Genomic DNA, 17689 nt, shown 5'->3' on the forward strand with positions numbered 1-17689 from the left:
ATTTTTTGTGCCACCAAAACTCACCATGACAGCCGCCACCACTGTCCATCATCTCCATGTCCTCCACAACCACCACCACCTCTACCACCACCACCACCACCACCGCCAACCACCTCTGTCACAAACATCACCTCCTATTCCACCACCACCGGTAACCACCATATAAAATCACTAAATAACATTTAGGAATAATTTGTCCCGTGCTATTCATGTTAAATACCATATAAACAAATTGTGATATTCAATTGCGTTTTAGCATTTGTTCGCCAAATGCTTACCAGATAAGCATTTACCAAGTCACATTACCTAACTAAATGAATATGGTAAGAATAAAAAATCTTACCCGATTCAATTTCAGACATACACAACAATTATGGCCACTGAGTTTATCATAATTGATTTTTGCAATCACACTATCACAATTTTCCGAAATTAGTCAAGGCCATGCTTTAGACACCTTTCCAAAAGAAAATAGCGATTACAAGGACAAAAATTCTTATCCACCAAGTAAAGACGACGACGACGACTTTTATCCGGTTAACACTTACTAGGTAGATTGTTACATATAACACTATTTTAATGAATTAAACTCTTTTATAATACGACAAATGATAACATTGAATTTTATCCGTCAACGTCGAAATACACCGTAGTGGGAATTTAAAAGAAAAACGAAGGCAACAAGGAAAGTGGGATGGGGGGCGGAATTTATCAAGAAATCTTGAAACGTGAGAGAGATGGCAAGAGACCACATTCCTTGGATCTCTTCGCCCCTCCCCCTTCTTTCACGCTTCCTTCCTCTTGTTTTCTCCCATTCTCCTGGACTCCTGTCTCTCTCACTTTCGAACCACAAGAAAATTCAAGAAACCTTCCATCTTTCATGTCTCCACACCCCCAAAAATGGAAACCCCAATCACTTCAAGTTTCTTGAGATTTCAGGGTGCAAACAAGGGGGTTTTAATGGTGGGTTTCTAGAAAGTCTTGATCTTTATGCTTCGTTAAGCAAAACCCATCATTCCCATATCATCAAATCCAAAACCCACTTCGCTTTTGGCCTCAAAGTGTCTGAATCACGAAAAGGGATTCAAAAGTGAGCTTAATACAACATACCCACAATTCAAAATTTCTGATTCGATGGAGGAAGCTAAAGACTTCCCAAATGCTACAGTTGTAGTGAGACCAAACCAGTCTAGGGGGTTTCCACACAGATTGATGCACTTGCTTATCTTGTTTCTAGTTTTATGTTTCTCGATTTCTTTGTTTGTTATCTGCACGGTTCGAAAAACCGGAGTCGCCACAGCCGTGGCTCCACGGGTTTCCGTTTCACAACCATGTGTTGAAGAACAGCCAAAGACTGGTCTTGATCATTGGATCAAGTCTCCTTCCAGTTTGTTGCATACAATGAGCGATGAACAGCTCTTTTGGAGGGCTTCTTTTATGCCACAATTGAAGTCGTATCCGTTTACTAGAACGCCGAAGATCGCGTTTATGTTCTTGACAAAAGGCCCATTGCCGTTGGCTCCATTGTGGGAGAGGTTCTTGAAGGGACATGAAGGTCTTTATTCGATCTACGTTCATTCACTTCCGGCATATCATGCTAATTTTCCACGGACGTCCGTGTTTCATGGGAGACAGATACCAAGTCAGGTACCCTTTTTAATCTTGTTATTTCCTTTGTTTTTCAAGTCATCTTGTTTTTGGTTCTCGAAACGAAATTTGTTGAAGGAATTTGATTGTGATGGAATTGGAATGGAATGTTAGTAGGTTTGACCATGTAGTTGGTTGGTTGTGAGACATTAGAATGGAATCTCTTAAAAGGAATTCAAATCCTATCTATTTAATTCACATAAAATAACTTTCGAATTTGAAAAAATATTGGTAAAGGATCAAAATACCCATTTTTTAAAATTTTGAAATTGAAATCCAACAACTGTGATTTGGATCATTGGCGGTCGGCGGTGGTCGAGATCGGCAGTAGTCGACGTTGGTCGGCAGTGGTTCAGATCGACGGTGGTCGACACTGGTTCAACTTGGTGATAGTTGGCGGTGGATTAGATCGTTGGTGGTCGGCGATGGTTCAAATCGACGGTGGTTGAGATTGGTGGTCATCGGTGACGGTTTAGATCATTGGTGGTCATCGGTGACGGTTCAGATCATTGGTGGTTGACGGCGGTTTAGATCGGTGGTTTGCGATGACTGGTGGTGGTCTGTGATGACCGATGGTGGTTCATATAAAGGAGGGAAGATGGGGGATAATTTTGTCTTTTCGAGAAAATGGGATGAAATGAAATTGAATTCCCTCCAATTGTGATGGAATGACCAAATCTATAAATGGTGGAATGTGTAGAATTCAATTCCATTTCGTAGGTAAACCGAACGCTTAAATGAAATTTGGTCAATGAAATTAATCTTTTCAATTCCTTTGAATTCCGTCGGAATCCTGCGAACCAAAAACCCCACTTAGGGTTTTAATTTGACAATAGTTTAGTAAGAGCATCTACAACAACTTTTTTATAATTTTCTAAAATAGAGAATTAAAACATAAAATTCTAAAAAAACTTGCATTTATCTCCAACAGATTCTCTATCTTAGAGATTTTTACATAAATTATATTATTATAGTATACTTTAATTTATTATCCCAATACACTTTTTATTAAAAAAAATAGTAATTCAGTCTGATCAGTGGAATTGAATAAAATAATCATTTCTCTCTCTCAACATCAAGTGTTAGAGAATTCTCTATATTTAGAGTTTTCTCCATGATTCTCAATCTTAGAGAACAAGATAGCAAAGCTGTTGGAGCATTTTAATGAACAAAACCTCACTTTTTTCTATTTTAGAAAAGCTGTTGGAGATGCTCTAAATTACCAATATTGTTTTATTTTCTTGATTTTTGTTCCATCTATTTTGGTGGCACAAAAAATGGTGTTGCTATATACACTCATATTTATGTTATAATCAGATCAAATTATACGTTAAAAATATAAAAAGTAAGTCAAGATAAGAAAATTAATAGGTAGGGATGCATTTAACCTACCCGTCAAAAAATTGCATTTCCTATCCAACTTCATACATGTCTTGTCCCGATGTATGTTGTGCCAAACGTATGACTAGTTTTTATATTCTCGTCTACCAAACGGAGTGCGTATGGTACCATTCTTATATCAAATCCCTTTTTTGGACGAGCGGGAGTTATAGGTTTTAATTTGACATGGGTAGTGTAGTAATTTACCAATATTGTCCTGTTTCCCAGGATTTTAGTACTTCCTATTTTGATGTGACGGAAAAAAAAAATTTGATCCCACTTTAGTCATGTCTTGTCCCGGTCTAATGTATGTTGCCTCGTACGTGGGATTTTTTTTGTTGTTGTCTTTCTAGATAGAAATGTATTGTTGTTTACCTTTTTTCTTGAATCAATAATCTGAATGACGTAAATGACCAATCTACCCTTAGTCTACTAGTCTTGGCCTCCCATTTTAACCCTGATTAAAGTTAACTACTGAGCTTGTTTAGTTTAGTTTACTCTGTTCTCTAGTGGTAACCGTAGTTATTTCACCCTTTGTACTTTGTTCGAATTATTTTGCTTAAAGTTTATACTCGTGTGTTGCAAATCTCGTCCAAAACCTTTAACGGATCTTGACCTTTTGATGCACAGAAAGCGGAATGGGGTCGAGTGAGTATGTGTGATGCTGAGAGACGACTCCTAGCGAACGTCCTTCTCGATATCTCGAACGAATATTTTGTTCTCGTATCCGAATCGTGCATTCCCCTTTACAACTTCACGCTAACCTATAATTACATAACAAACTCCAATCACAGCTTCATGGGAGCCTTCGATGACAAGGGGCCCGTCGGCCGCGGCCGCTACAACAATAAAATGTTGCCGGAAGTCGACATCTCTCAATGGAGAAAAGGATCCCAATGGTTTGAAGTCGACCGGAAACTCGCAACCATTATTGTCTCCGATGTGACTTATTATCCGAAATTCAAAGAGTTTTGCAGGCCAGCTTGTTACGTGGATGAACATTATTTCCCAACCATGTTGACGATACAGGCTTCGGATTCGATCGCGAACCGGAGCTTGACTTGGGTTGATTGGTCGAGAGGTGGGCCCCACCCCGCAACATTTGGGAAGTCCGATATAACGGAGAAATTCATGAAGAAACTTCAAGATATGCACAACTGTGATTATAACGGAAAACCGGCTTCCGTTTGTTATCTTTTCGCGAGGAAATTTTCGCCGGGAACTTTGCAACCGTTGTTTCTTCTTGCTCCTAAATATTTGGGCTATTGAGACAAAAAATATTGAAAGTTGGGGGGTTTGAGAGAAGAATAAAAGTTGGAGGGGTGGAAGGCAAACTTACTGAATATGGACGTTCTTACGAGCGTTTTTCTTTTCAAAACAGAGGAATTTTCGATATATTTAGGTATATAACTTTAAATCCCAGTCACCGGTTTTGTGGGGAATCCCGATCAGAATAGGTCTCATTCCCATTTTTTTAAATAGGTTAGGAGATTATAAATTTAATTAAAATACTGTTATTTTAGGCTATTGTTGTATGGTGAATATGAAAACTATTAACATTCAATAAAAGCTATGGCTATTTTTTTTTTATTAACCTGGATATCTAACCCGCTATGCGAGCCGACTAATTTCAGGATAACCACCTGCTTTGCAGATAGCCCGGAGTCACCATATTTGAACCTCCGTGGTCACAAGAGGATTTTTATTCCTCCTTTGATTTGAATCTAAGACCTCCTGGTACTTTTGGCATTTGGAGTCAAGCTCAAACCAATCAGGCAACACCCTTGTGGTTAGCTATGGCTATTTAGGTAAATGATATTTGATGAAACTGTTTTTTTTAATTATTATTTATTATAAATTAGAAGTTGTTTTATATAGGATGTGAATATTTGAGAAGGATTATTCGAAGATTATGGAGTTAGTTTTTTTTAAATCATTTAAGTAAGGAGTCGTTTACAAAACTGAAGTGTTTATTGGGTGTTAATTACCTTATCAGTGTGTATGTTAAGGAACGAGAATCTTATCCAGTAAGATGCATCGTAACAATCGAGAATCTTACCTGAAAAATGCTTATCAGGTAAAAGATGCTTAGCACATTCAATTTTGACGGTCGAAAATGTTTCCCAATAAAAATTAAACATGATCAGGGTGGAGATCTCCATTCCTCAAACGATCCTTCACCAGTTTACCATTTTCTCTCAAATTATTATCTGGTTATGAAAAGTAACGTATAAAATCTTTTTTGCATTATTTGCATTTCAATACGACTTAAAATAGTCGGGACGTACATAGAGAGGAGGGGGTGTACAAGTACACGTGAATATTAGGGCCTGAAAAGTGTATCCGCTTTATTTCTTATGTGCCCTTGTATATTATGAAACTAAACTAAAGACACAATTTTGTGGTAGATTTCTTGCACCTCAACTAATCCACCTTCAAGATAACAGTTAGAAAAATCTACAGTAACCTTGAGGAGACTCGAACTGGCCTACCATTTAATAGCCAATTGAGCTGGCCCTCACGGTTTCTGGGTGGTATACTTGCAGAAACAAGACGGAAGACACAAAGCTGAGTTTCAACTTTTTGAACGCGTAAACACTACGATTGATTTCTACATACAGATGCAGGTACATGGTTTGCATAATAACCATTATGGCATCATCACATACAAATGATGATGATGGTATATAACAAGTTTCGTGGCGGACCTAAGTACTAGAAGGAGAAGCTTCAGGCTCTATATACAAGAAGCTAATATATATAATATATATATATATATGTATATTGTTAAGGGGCCGATTGGGAAACCACAAATATACGATATCTGGACAATGTAAGCATACGGGTCCACCAGTCTTTGAGGAATCAACAACATTATGCGGTGAAACCGTTGCTGATTGAGCTCCACGGGTTTGAGGGGAAGGTGGTGCACGCTTGTGATGATGCAGCCGCCATCTGTTCGTTTGTGATTCCTTCGTTACACAGGTTAGCGATGGATCGCATGTGTTTCATGCCGTACTGTGATAAGGATCCGCAGTGTGTCTCAAATGTCCTCACCTGTATGTACAAGAGGACCAAAATTAAGAAAATTTCATAGTTTCCAAATTAAGAAAGTATAGTCTCTTTTCTTTTCAGACATTGATTTTTGTGAGATTCAGGCCTTCTGCTGAATCTTCACAACTGTATTAGAAATGTGTTATTGTTACACTTTTTAATTAACTAAATTACTATTTTACCTTAACAACGAGTGTAGAATGGGAAAGTTAAATATTTACTTTTGAAAGTGGAAACTTATTTTAAGGCAAAGTAAAATAGAAATGTGAACGCTTATTTTGAGAGGACGGAGTAACTCATGCCATTCAGAAGTCGAATGGTAAACTTTTATGGGATGGAGTAATATTAACTAGGGGGAAGTTTATTCAGGAACTGTAAATACTTTGATAACCGTGAACCCTTCCTTCAGCTGGGCATCAGGGAGGCTGGGATCTACCGATAAGAGGGAAGATCAAAAAACTAACCAATGTTTTAAGGCGGGCCCAGTCGTCGACCAGAGGCCTCCCTGCAGGTCGGACGGCATTTAGCACCTGAGGACCCTTCTCCAATCCAAACAAAAGCTTGCCAATGAGTTGTATACTGCTGTCTATGTGCATTCTATGAGACATGGCTTCAGCAAACTTTTTCTGAGCTTCAGTTTTGGTCTCAGATCCTTCTGGAGCCTTCCGGTACTGTCAGAAAACGAAGATATCAGTGAGGTGAAGTGGTGAACCATGAAGGAAGAAAGAAAGAAGAAATTAAGAGAACAAACCTTATGCCAGAAATGTAGAAGATCAGCATCACGCTGGTTAACAGCTTTTGCTGGTCGCTGTAGGGAGTCTTCATCAACGAAAGTGAAGTTATCATTTGCTGGATTGGTACCCATATACAAGTAGAGGTTATCTTTGCTAAGCGGCAAGTCCCCGTATTGCATCACATGGGATCCATAATAAGAGTTGTCACTTGAGGTTCTTTCCTTAACCTGCACAAACCAATGACACATAAGTGTCGAAGAGAATTTTTATTTTCGATTCTAAACTGTCTTTCTTCCGTAATGTTAACCAAGCATTGGAAAGATGATGCAAAATGTCAAGTTGGTCGTTAGTTCTTACCAGTTTATATTGCTGTTTGATAGTTTCTGTTCGCAGGTTGTGTACATCACTGTAAGGAAGAATAGAATGAATTCAAAACGATAGGGGATATGACTCACTTGAAATGAGATTAAGAGCTTGAATATCATATTAAAATAAAAATTATTCAATATGCCTAAAAGAAGACCAAGGAAATGGAAAAAGATGAGCTGTGTGGATTAATCTCACCCTAATCGGTCTGAGCAAATAAGAGACTGTCTGAACCAATAAGCCACAAACAAACAGTCATGTATGGCTTACCAAATAACTGGTACATGCCTTTAAGCCCATTTAAGCCAATAGCGAACAGCCCCTAAAAGACGTCTAATAATTGCATAATATTGTCAAATTACAACTAAAACGACATTTAGTAGTTCCTAGTAACTAATCCAAGCCAAGTTGTTCTTGAATTAAAGAACATAAATCTGTATGAACATGAGTAGCCAATTTTCTTTCCTTCTAATACGGATAAAGGGTATTATAAGAATTTGAACATACCAATCTTCCATCCAGGCAACACTATACAAGTCACCCAAACATGTGTCGTACTCGAGGGGTGGGCTAGGATACTCCCCAGGACAATAAGTACCCCAGCTGCTCTCATCTGGGCCAGAGGCAGTGGTTGCGTAGATATTTAAACCTTGAGGAAGAAGACCCTCGAATATACTTCCAGCCTCACAAGCTTCAAGATAAAATACCTGTGGATATCATATGTGGTTTCCAAAATCAGCATTAATATGTAAAGTACAGGCATCAGAAGGAAAAGAAAAACAAAGAAACTACCAAGCTTTTGTATGTTCCAGAAGCATGCTTTTGTTTCAAAACCGCATTAAGATCATCAGCATACAGGTATGGATTTGTCGGCATCCCTGAGAACATTTACAACATGACCATAATTGTCAGTCATATTAACTAAAACCAAAACAAACAAAATGGACCTAGTAAATCCCACACAGAGGTAGAGGGTATAGGGAGGGTAAGACGTAGAGAGGCTGCATCCATGGAGACCCCCCGGGCTTGCAGAACAAATAGATCAAAAAGCAAGTAAGAAACAGGTGAAAGCGTATGCACAAGAAAATAGACAATCCAATTCTTTGCATTTTATGAAGGACATGCCGGTTGCTATTATTATACATAGAGGGTGGGTCCGGTGGGAGATCCCGTTGGAGGTGTCAAGCCAAGTGACTGCAAAAGATCATAAGCCACAGTTCGCAAGCAATTGAAATTTCTCACATTCCCCGGCATCACAAATTATTGAAGCAGAAGCTGAATTTTGTTTCGCATATGACAAACATTAATAACTCAATTCTTAAGTTGCTAAAATATAGAACTAAGAGATTGCAAAGAATTTGAGAACATTAAATATTTGCATACATGGGAATATTTCATATATCAACCCTTTTATTATCTGGAGTCATGGAATTAAGAACAAAAAGAAATTTTGCATATTTATTCAAATTAAAAAAAAAACGATAACCCAAAAATCTAAAGGGTAAACAGAAACAAACATGGCAGCTTACCAAGCACACCAGGACCACCATGGTCAGTGTAGTAAATGAAAATACGATCATTCGGACCACTATTCACAACCTTCCCGCTTCCCCCTTTAACTGCAGTTTTATTTCCAAGTAAAACAGCAAAAAAGTTGTCAACATTGACATCTTTCCCAGTGTAATCCTGTTTCAAGCAATGTGGCACATCAGTAAAAAAAGATTCACTCCTTGTCTCCTTGATCTAAAAAAGGCAATTTAACAAGTCACAATAGGATATAATGAATGGCTGATAATGGAGCACAAACCTTTGGCACTCCTTGATATACATCATCACCATCTGGGCTGTTAATAATGACTCCTTGCCTGGGATTCTCTCGATTATATGCAATGTCGTCATACATGAAAACAACAATGTTTTCCTCCTTGACACCACCATTTTTCAAAATTTGAAATGCATGACAAACATCTGCCTGGAGAAAACAATGAATGGCACTTCAATATATTTTGTCACAATTAAGAACAGAGGAAACAACGAGTTGCTCTTAGCTAGATCGTTTATCGTAATCCAGGAATTGCTAAAAGTAATCATTATGGAAGAGCAGATTTGGTCAAATGTTCATCAATATTGTGATTATGTCATCAAGATTATAAACCCAAAATCTGTTATGTCTTGACCCTTGTAGCAGGTGTGACCGTTGACTTTGCTAACTTAATTAGCTCAAATTGAAGCTTCATTTAGCCGAAATGAGATATACACCAACTCAAACAAAATAGGTCCTCATGAGGAAAACGAGGCTGACTGTTAACCGCATCAATTAAGACCAGTAGAAACAACAGTGATGAGTAATTACCTACTCTAGCTGATAAATGCACAAAGGGATCAGTTGAAACTTATACTTTCTAAAGGACAAAGATGGAAAGAAAGTGAAAGCTTAATGACGTGACCCTTATCCACAAAATAACAAGCCAACTTTCTTACACCACATACAAACAAAGCAAGAATTTGAAATATATTTCATTGATCATTTATATAAGTTCACTTCTTTGTTGAAAGCAAAATAAAGAGTTCTTTGACAAATTAAGTGATGTGCCACTTGAAGAGTTGAAGTTGCCTACAAGTACTTCAGCCACTTAAGATTACTAGTTGTAAGAATGAATTCATTTCAAGATTTAGTGATTTTATCTAGTAATTTGCTTTTGTAAAATATGGGAAACTGGCCAAAATAGTCGATCCCCCCTCCTCTTCGCTTTATAGCTACCTTTTCAACTTCGTGATTGATCTAGACGTGTGATTACGCAAATAGCACTTACCCAACTTGTGTAACCCACTTTTTTCAATATAATATTCAGAAAAAGTAGAAATTATACAAGTTGCATAGATCTACACATTTGACACTCCTCACGTAGCAGTTACACAAGTCTACTTTTTATGCATAATTGAATATTATATAATAAAAAATGGGTTACACAAGTTGCATAAGTATCACTTGCTTAATCTCGACTATTTCGATTTGAAAAAGTGGCTAAAAAGTGAGTGGGAGGTTGTCAGGTTGGCTATTCTTCGACAATTTTCGGTAAGATTTTCATAGCCAATTATTCGTCCCAAGATTAAGAGATACAAATTTTCAAATGGCTCTATAATCAAACCATGTTTAAATTACAGAGACTAATAATCTGCTAGCATATAGACAAAGTTAACAACAATTTACTTCCTGGATCCCAACAAAAAACTTTCTGTTTTGTCATTATAACCTCTATCAAGTACAAACAAAATACATAAACAGACAAAACAAAACATACTTGAAGTAGAATCTTCAACGCCCACCGGCCAACCATAGAATATATAGTAAAAGAATTAATTGCAGATGAACTAAGCTTTCAAAAGTGAATTAAATTCATCCTCAAAAATGAATACCCTAACCTTGCTTATACACAGCTCCTCCAAGACCATAGACGAAACAAAACTTTAACTGAATCCGTACAAAAAGCGCTACAACTTAATTTTTAAGCAAACTCGAAATCCTGAATGTTTCCCATAGACAAAATTGATACCGTATGATCCATATCGATTCGGTAACAAATTTAACACTAGCATCATCCTGTTTTTCGTATTTGTTAATATAACTCGAAAATTTTCTCATGGATTTTGACTCAAAGTGTATAGCTCTTTGAAACCGATACAATTGTACAAAATATTAACAAACGATGACGACAAATTGATCGTAATCTACCAGAGAAAAGTACCAACAATAATTCAAAATCAAGCAATTGATATCTTTACTGTAATGCTCACCTGATGCCTGTAGTTCCAGTAACCGTTAGATCCGGCAAGCAAGATGGCCCATCTGGTGCCAACGGAGTCGTCTTTTCCGGCGTCGAAGAAGTCATGCTTTTCCGACGGCAACCGGATAAGGTCATCAGCCAATTCACGGCCATGGACTACTGTGATGATGGAGAGAGCTAGTAGAACGATTACGTAACGAATCATTTTGATCGTCATCGGAGAGAATATACTTTAAAAGGTCAGTAATGTTCTTCAGGGATGAGACCTGAGGGTGTATATATAGATATATGGACGCAACTGTACCCAATCAGAACTCTACTAAAGTCTGGCGGCTAAATGTACAAGCTCTCAATGCACTAGGTACAACCTCTATATTTGTTTTACGTAATATAGGAGCCTAGAAGGGTGGTATATATTTTAAAATTCTTATAAAGTCCTTTAACTTTTGTTTTGTGACAATCTGGTCCCTCAATATGTCAAAGTGAAATTTATGAAGCATGGGGTCACCTTGAATATTCCTAAGACCTACATGACTGAAGAAATTAAAAAAAAAAACATGATATTTAATTTCTTTTTATCATTTAATAAATTTTGATTAATAATTAATCAAATAAATAAAATAATTATTAATAAATTTAAACTAAGAAAACTTGAAATCATTAATGAGAAAATACACAAATTGACAAATAAACATTTTTTTTAAGTATATAATAAAAATTGATAAAAACAATTTATTAAATATTATATAGTGCTTATTGATTATAAATATATAAAAATTCAAGTTTGCAATAATTATAGTTGTATAAAACTTATTAAATCTCTATATTAAAATTTTATAAAATCAACAGATAAACATTTTTAAGTACAAGATAATTGTTAAACCCATGTTAATATGACCAGGGACGTTTCAATATTTTTGGAGGTCCTGTTACACCTAAAACTTTTGATTACACCACAGAATGAGATAACAAAAATACATATATACAAATTACAAAAGTGAGATAAGGCAACCATAAGGGTGGTGTCTGATTGGTTTGAGCTTGGCTCCAAAGGTCAAAAGTATCAAGAGGTCCTAGGTCCAAATCCAAGAAGAAATAAAAATCTTGTTGTGGCCTGGGGTGACTCTGAACTATCTGTAAAGCAGATGGTCGTCCTGGAATTAGTCGGCTCACATAGCGGGTTGGATATCTAAGTTAATAAAAAAAAGTGAGATAAGGCGTATTATTTTTGTTTTTTGATAGAAATTAAAGTGGCACTGAGGGTAGGCTATAGTTTTTACATTCGTTGATAAATGACCCTAAACAATGTAAAATTGAGCCCCAAAATTTTAGGAGTCATGTTTAAAATCACACATTTAACATGTTAAAGAATGACTCTGAATACGACAAAACACTATAGAAATTTTGAATTTTTTTAATTAAAATTGTATTTAATTTTCATTCTTGATTTACCGTTCAATTTTTTATATCATGTTGAATTGCACGGATCCACAACTAGTCTACTATTACGATTCACGTTAGAGAGACTTTCAAGAACTGAATTGTCATTAGGAAAAAAGAAAAGGGGCTAAAATGTCATAAAATCAAAGATGAAGGGGCTGATAAGGAACATGTCTGACCATACTCCCACAGATTTGCTTTCCAATGATGTAGAGGTCCGGGCGATTCAGGTCCGTAAATGGATGAGATATTTTAAAACGTCGTCGTAGGCCCCACCTCAAGTGGTTGCTTATACATATTATATTGTAAATGGATGAGATATTTAAAAAAATATATATGTTTTTAAATGATCGTATATTCATTTTCGTTACGGAATCGAATTAAAAAGCCAAACATTCGTCTTTAGCATGAGACGGGACGGAATAAAAAAAAATAGTCTCATATTTAGCATGTTATAGACAAAAAAGCATAGGACAAGATGAAACTATTTTTAATTTTCATGTGACAAATCTTGAGATTTTTTGTTCCGCCAAAAAAGATGGAACAACATGGGACAAATATAAAATAGTCCATTCTTCCTCCATTTCAGGTATGTTCTCTACCTTTCAAAATTACTTTTATACCCTCAAATTATAAAATTACTTTTATACCCTCAAAGTATAATATATTTTGGTTGATTTGTTGTCATTTACAATCATTATATGATATAAAAATAACATGGAACAATATTTAGGGGTAATATGATCATTTTAACAGTTTTGTCTCGTCATGTCATGTCATGTCATAGTCGTATATCTTAACAATATGACTTGTTTTTAAAGAAGTTTTTCGTATTTAATTAGTTTTTACTTTATAGAACTTTATAAAAGTTTTGTATTTAACTAGTTTTATTTATTAATATAATTAAAGTAATCATATTTAAATAAACTCATTAAATAAATATTGTAAAATAAATACATAATTAAAGTATTATATATTTTTGTATAATTAAATTAATGTCTCAAATTTGACATATTTTAATACAATTTTTACACATTTATTAGTAATCCAATTTTTATTTTTCAGTATATATATTTCTAAATTAATTTTACTGGACACATTTTTATACAATTTTTATGGTTAATTTCTTTATAATAAGAAATTTATACATAATATACGTTTGTATTAAAATATTTCAAAAAAATATGTAAAATAAATATATAATTAAAGTAATAATATTTTCTCGATATAAACAAAATTTGTTCGTATAAATAAGAATATAAATGATATCTATACTATCTTATTAAGCAAATTTAACAAAAGTATTAAAGTCTTAAAATTTTAAATGACCAAAATACCCTTTATACTCACTTTTTCACCTTTTCACCCCCTCCTCTCCTCACATACACTCACCCTCTCACAACATTTTTTTAAAACTATAATTTTAAATTTATATTTTATACTCCTATAATTAATTTAAATTTACGTCATTTACTTTTAAATGTTTCATTTTAAACTTTTATCAAATTAACATACATAATCGTATGTCAATTAAAACATGTTTAAAAAATAATTTTTTATTTTAACAAGTTATACCATTATAATCGTCTCGTTAATAYCTTCGAAATGAGTCCAATATTGAATAGTTTTTTACTTAATTATATTATTATATATTATATAATACTGTGAAAAAATATTTTTAATATTTACGATTTATAATTTTTATAGTTATTTATTTATATATATATATATATATATATATATATATTATATATTTTGGGGTTAGGTTGTCCAAATTGCACTGTATAATATGTTTTGAATTAATATGTTCTTGGGTTTTTTTGAAATATATATATACATGTATTAATTCAACCTTAATCTGAGTTTCTGGACAAGAAATAGGGTAAGCAGTTGAAATTTCATTCTAAAACCCCCTTTTTTTTGTCTTTTCATGGCTTATGATCTATCAAATTTGTAGTTTTCTTTATTGGTTTTGAGTGTTTATCTTAAAACTCAAGTTTCTTGGTTCTTTGCTCTTGGTGTAAATCGAATACATTCGTGGAGTCGTTTAAATATGTTGGATTTTAAATATATTGGATTTTAAACTGTCATACAATTTTTTCATCGATAGTCTGTAATTGGAACCATAACTCTTATTTATTCAAATTGTATTAATATGTAAAGGACAAGTGTAACCTATATCATCGTTAAATCTTATCTTATAAAACCAATGGAACTTCAAAATCGTTAAAATTCATGGCTCCCGCCGCATTGTGCGGGTACACAACTAGTAAAATAAAAATGGTAGGACCTGAAAAGGTTGAAAATGCTTGGATGAGGTTTTGACACAGTATTTACACCAAAATCTATAAAAACAATCCAATTAGAAGCTAAAAAACAAGTATTTTGATACAAGCAGAATTTGAACCCCCGTCTTTATTGAAATAAAATAACTTAACTAGAATTTATGTCATAAATGTACTTTAAAAAAAATATAAGGGCATACAACGATCGTTACGATGGCACCATTTAGAAATGTAACTTTTTTCCAGTACAACAGAGTCATGAAGCAGTAGCCAGTGTCATCGCATGACCTTAAGAGACTTGCGCATACTAAACGATCATTAAACCCTAAATCAAATAGATGATTTGTAAAAAGAATTGTGGTGAAGAAAAGCCATAATCACAATGATTGTTGCAAAAAAAAACAAACGATGTTTTTAACCGCGAACAACTTTTTTGTTCGATCATAATTTGCAACCAACTAAAACCCCAAATGCATGAAACTGATTTTAAAAAAGAAACTCTTGACTTTAATCAATAATAAACGTCACGATGATGAATATTGATACTGATTAGTTTTGAAACAGATATAACAGATAAAAATGACAATTCACAAGTTTAAAACTTGTAAATACCAGTAATTTATTGAATGAAGCATGTATCCGAATAAATAGTTCAAGAAACGAACAAGAAATCCCCATGTGAGCATTGAGTTTTGGCCGCAACTTGGGGTCACGTGGTTGGTTGCTTGAGAAGGCAAGAAAGGAGTTGTGAGACGTGGTGCCTCAACCAAGGTCGCTGACTATGTCGTGTAACTCACTATATATTGAGATTTTGACTTTTTTCCAGTGGGTTTAGTTTGAGGCTTTGATTAATGTCATTATCAAGGGAGTTAAATGGAAACAATTAGTGTGTTATCAGTGTGAGTTTAACGCCTTACCTGATTCAGATAATTCAGGTTTTCGGTTATGAGATTGTTAGCATTTAGAGCATGTATTAAGAGTTTAGACCACATGTGAGTTTCCTTGTACCTCTTCTGAATTTCAAGAAATGCTTTGACAGTGAATTGGCTCACGATATGATTGTATTTATGATTTGTTGAGCATGCATGCAAAATGTTTTACATTGATGCTTTTATATGCATGATATATATATATATATATGTGGTGTCTCTTTTTGTGTGTGTGTGTGTGTGTGTATGGAATGCTGACTTGCAGAGTGGGAGTATCGTACTATGTAAATATGAATGTTCCTTGATCGTGATTACCTACATTATGCACCTGAAACCGTTTCACATTGCAGAAGGGATTGGCATGTGTAAGCCAAATTGAATGTTTGAGTGACTTGAAGTATGCAACCGTTTGTGTATAGTTAGTCAGGTGTGAATGTGGTATTTTGGTCCATATTCATTTGAATATATGCTTCTAAACAGTATCTTGTGTTTTCTATTGTGGTTAACAGAAATTCACTAGACCTTTTGGTTTAACCCTCACTTTAAAAACTAAAACTTTTTTCTAGTAAGGAAAAAAGGGAAATTTGAACCTTTGGTATTTGGCTGCTCAGATTCAAGACGGTAGCTACTTTGAATGACAAATTGTTGCCTTAGATATTGACTCCTGAAATTATGTACTAAATCTCAATTGTGATAGTTTGTTTCTCTGTTGCAAGCTCGTAAGATGTTTTCGCTGTGATGTTGGGGATTTTGATGCCCATTTTGGGTGAGTTTATGATATTAACGACTGTTGATTTTGAGATCATTACACGTAGGATGGAAAAACTGAACGAGGGATTAAGCATGAGCTGGTTTAGCAGAGTCGAGATGATTTAAATAATTAAAATCAATTACTTTGTCAGGAAGAATTGTAACCCTTTCGAACAATCGTTAATAAATAATGCACCCAATCATTACTTTGAGTTGGTTGGCATGTTTATGCTATAATGTTTATTATGAATATATGATTATATGATATAATGTAAAATACTTTATTGGTAAGAAGACATTATATAAAAATATTAAAAATTACAATAAATTAAAATATGTAAATAAAAATACTAATAATTTTAAGGAAAAAATCTATTAAAAAAAAACCCAATAAATTTTATCATTTTGAACGGTTTAGTTCTTAAACTGTTTTTTTTGAATGAAAAAACTATTAAAATTTCTCATTTTAAATAATTAAGTCCCTGAACTGTTATTTGAATCAAAAACCATTAAGCTTTCATATTTTTAATGATTAAAACCCTAATTTTAAAAAAAAAAATAAACCATCAAACTTTCTCGGTTAACTTTTTAGGTTTAAAAAATGTAAGTAACAAAATTTTAAAAGTGTAATGGTTTATTTATTAAAAAATGTTCAGATACTTAATCAACCAAAATGAGAAAGCTTAATGATTTTTTCATTAAAAAAATCTTTAAAGGTTTTTCATTTAAAAATAATTTAATGACTTAATCATTTAAAATGGAATAATTCGTTATCCTAATTTAGATATCTCAAAAATATATATGCGTTAATAATTTATATTTAATGTTTTATAAATTACAATCTTAAAAAATTATAAATTTTTAAAAGCAAAAACCTAAATAATTTATATTTAATGTTATAAATTATGATTAATAATGATGTTGTCATGTCGTAATTATTTACAAGCCATATTTTAAAACTTAAAGCATATGCTGAACTTTATCATATTTATTTAAATACGTAGAATATATTAAGTTTTATCATTTTCATTATTCTTTTTTTTTTTAACTTAGATATCCAAACTTGATATGCGAATCGACTAATTCCATAGTGACCACCTACTTTGTAGGTAGCGCGGAGTCACTGCATGTGAACCTCCGTAGCTACAAAGGGATTTTTATTTCTTCTCAGATTTGAACCTGAGACCTATCATTCTCATTCTTTATTTTTATTAAATTGTCTTTTGGTCATTGATGTTAGAAGACATACCTTAACGCAAACATGATATATATATATATATATATATATATATATATATATATATATATATATATATAGA

At 33.9% G+C, this 17689-nt stretch overlaps 2 protein-coding genes across 2 annotated transcripts; one reads left to right on the forward strand and one right to left on the reverse strand.

The window, feature by feature from the left end:
• Positions 1-727: 727 nt before the first annotated feature.
• Positions 728-4510, forward strand: LOC112521466. Its single transcript, XM_025130342.1, has 2 exons — positions 728-1647; positions 3658-4510. The coding sequence occupies exons 1-2, from the start codon at positions 1135-1137 to the stop codon at positions 4294-4296; spliced, it is 1152 nt and encodes a 383-aa protein (XP_024986110.1). The 5' UTR covers positions 728-1134; the 3' UTR covers positions 4297-4510.
• A 1073-nt stretch (positions 4511-5583) lies between these two features.
• On the reverse strand, positions 5584-11183 carry LOC112521419 (vacuolar-processing enzyme-like). The gene is made up of 9 exons (XM_025130272.1): positions 10977-11183; positions 8989-9153; positions 8711-8867; positions 7974-8059; positions 7689-7888; positions 7173-7221; positions 6833-7042; positions 6546-6752; positions 5584-6084 (listed from the first exon to the last, which is right to left on the reverse strand). The coding sequence occupies exons 1-9, from the start codon at positions 11181-11183 to the stop codon at positions 5902-5904; spliced, it is 1464 nt and encodes a 487-aa protein (XP_024986040.1). The 3' UTR covers positions 5584-5901.
• Between the last annotated feature and the right edge of the window lie 6506 nt (positions 11184-17689).

This window comes from Cynara cardunculus (assembly GCF_001531365.2).
Source record: "Cynara cardunculus var. scolymus isolate 2C chromosome LG 11, CcrdV1, whole genome shotgun sequence".
NCBI lineage: Eukaryota > Viridiplantae > Streptophyta > Magnoliopsida > Asterales > Asteraceae > Cynara > Cynara cardunculus.

Coding starts and splice junctions, on each gene's coding strand:
- LOC112521466 (XM_025130342.1), top strand. CDS start 1,135: ATGGAGGAAGCTAAAGACTTCCCAAATGCTACAGTTGTAGTGAGACCA. Junction 1,648..3,657: donor GGAGACAGATACCAAGTCAG/GTACCCTTTTTA, acceptor TTTGATGCACAG/AAAGCGGAATGGGGTCGAGT.
- LOC112521419 (XM_025130272.1), bottom strand. CDS start 11,183: ATGACGATCAAAATGATTCGTTACGTAATCGTTCTACTAGCTCTCTCC. Junction 9,154..10,976: donor ACTGGAACTACAGGCATCAG/GTGAGCATTACA, acceptor TGTTTTCTCCAG/GCAGATGTTTGTCATGCATT. Junction 7,222..7,688: donor GTTGCCTGGATGGAAGATTG/GTATGTTCAAAT, acceptor TCTTCCTTACAG/TGATGTACACAACCTGCGAA.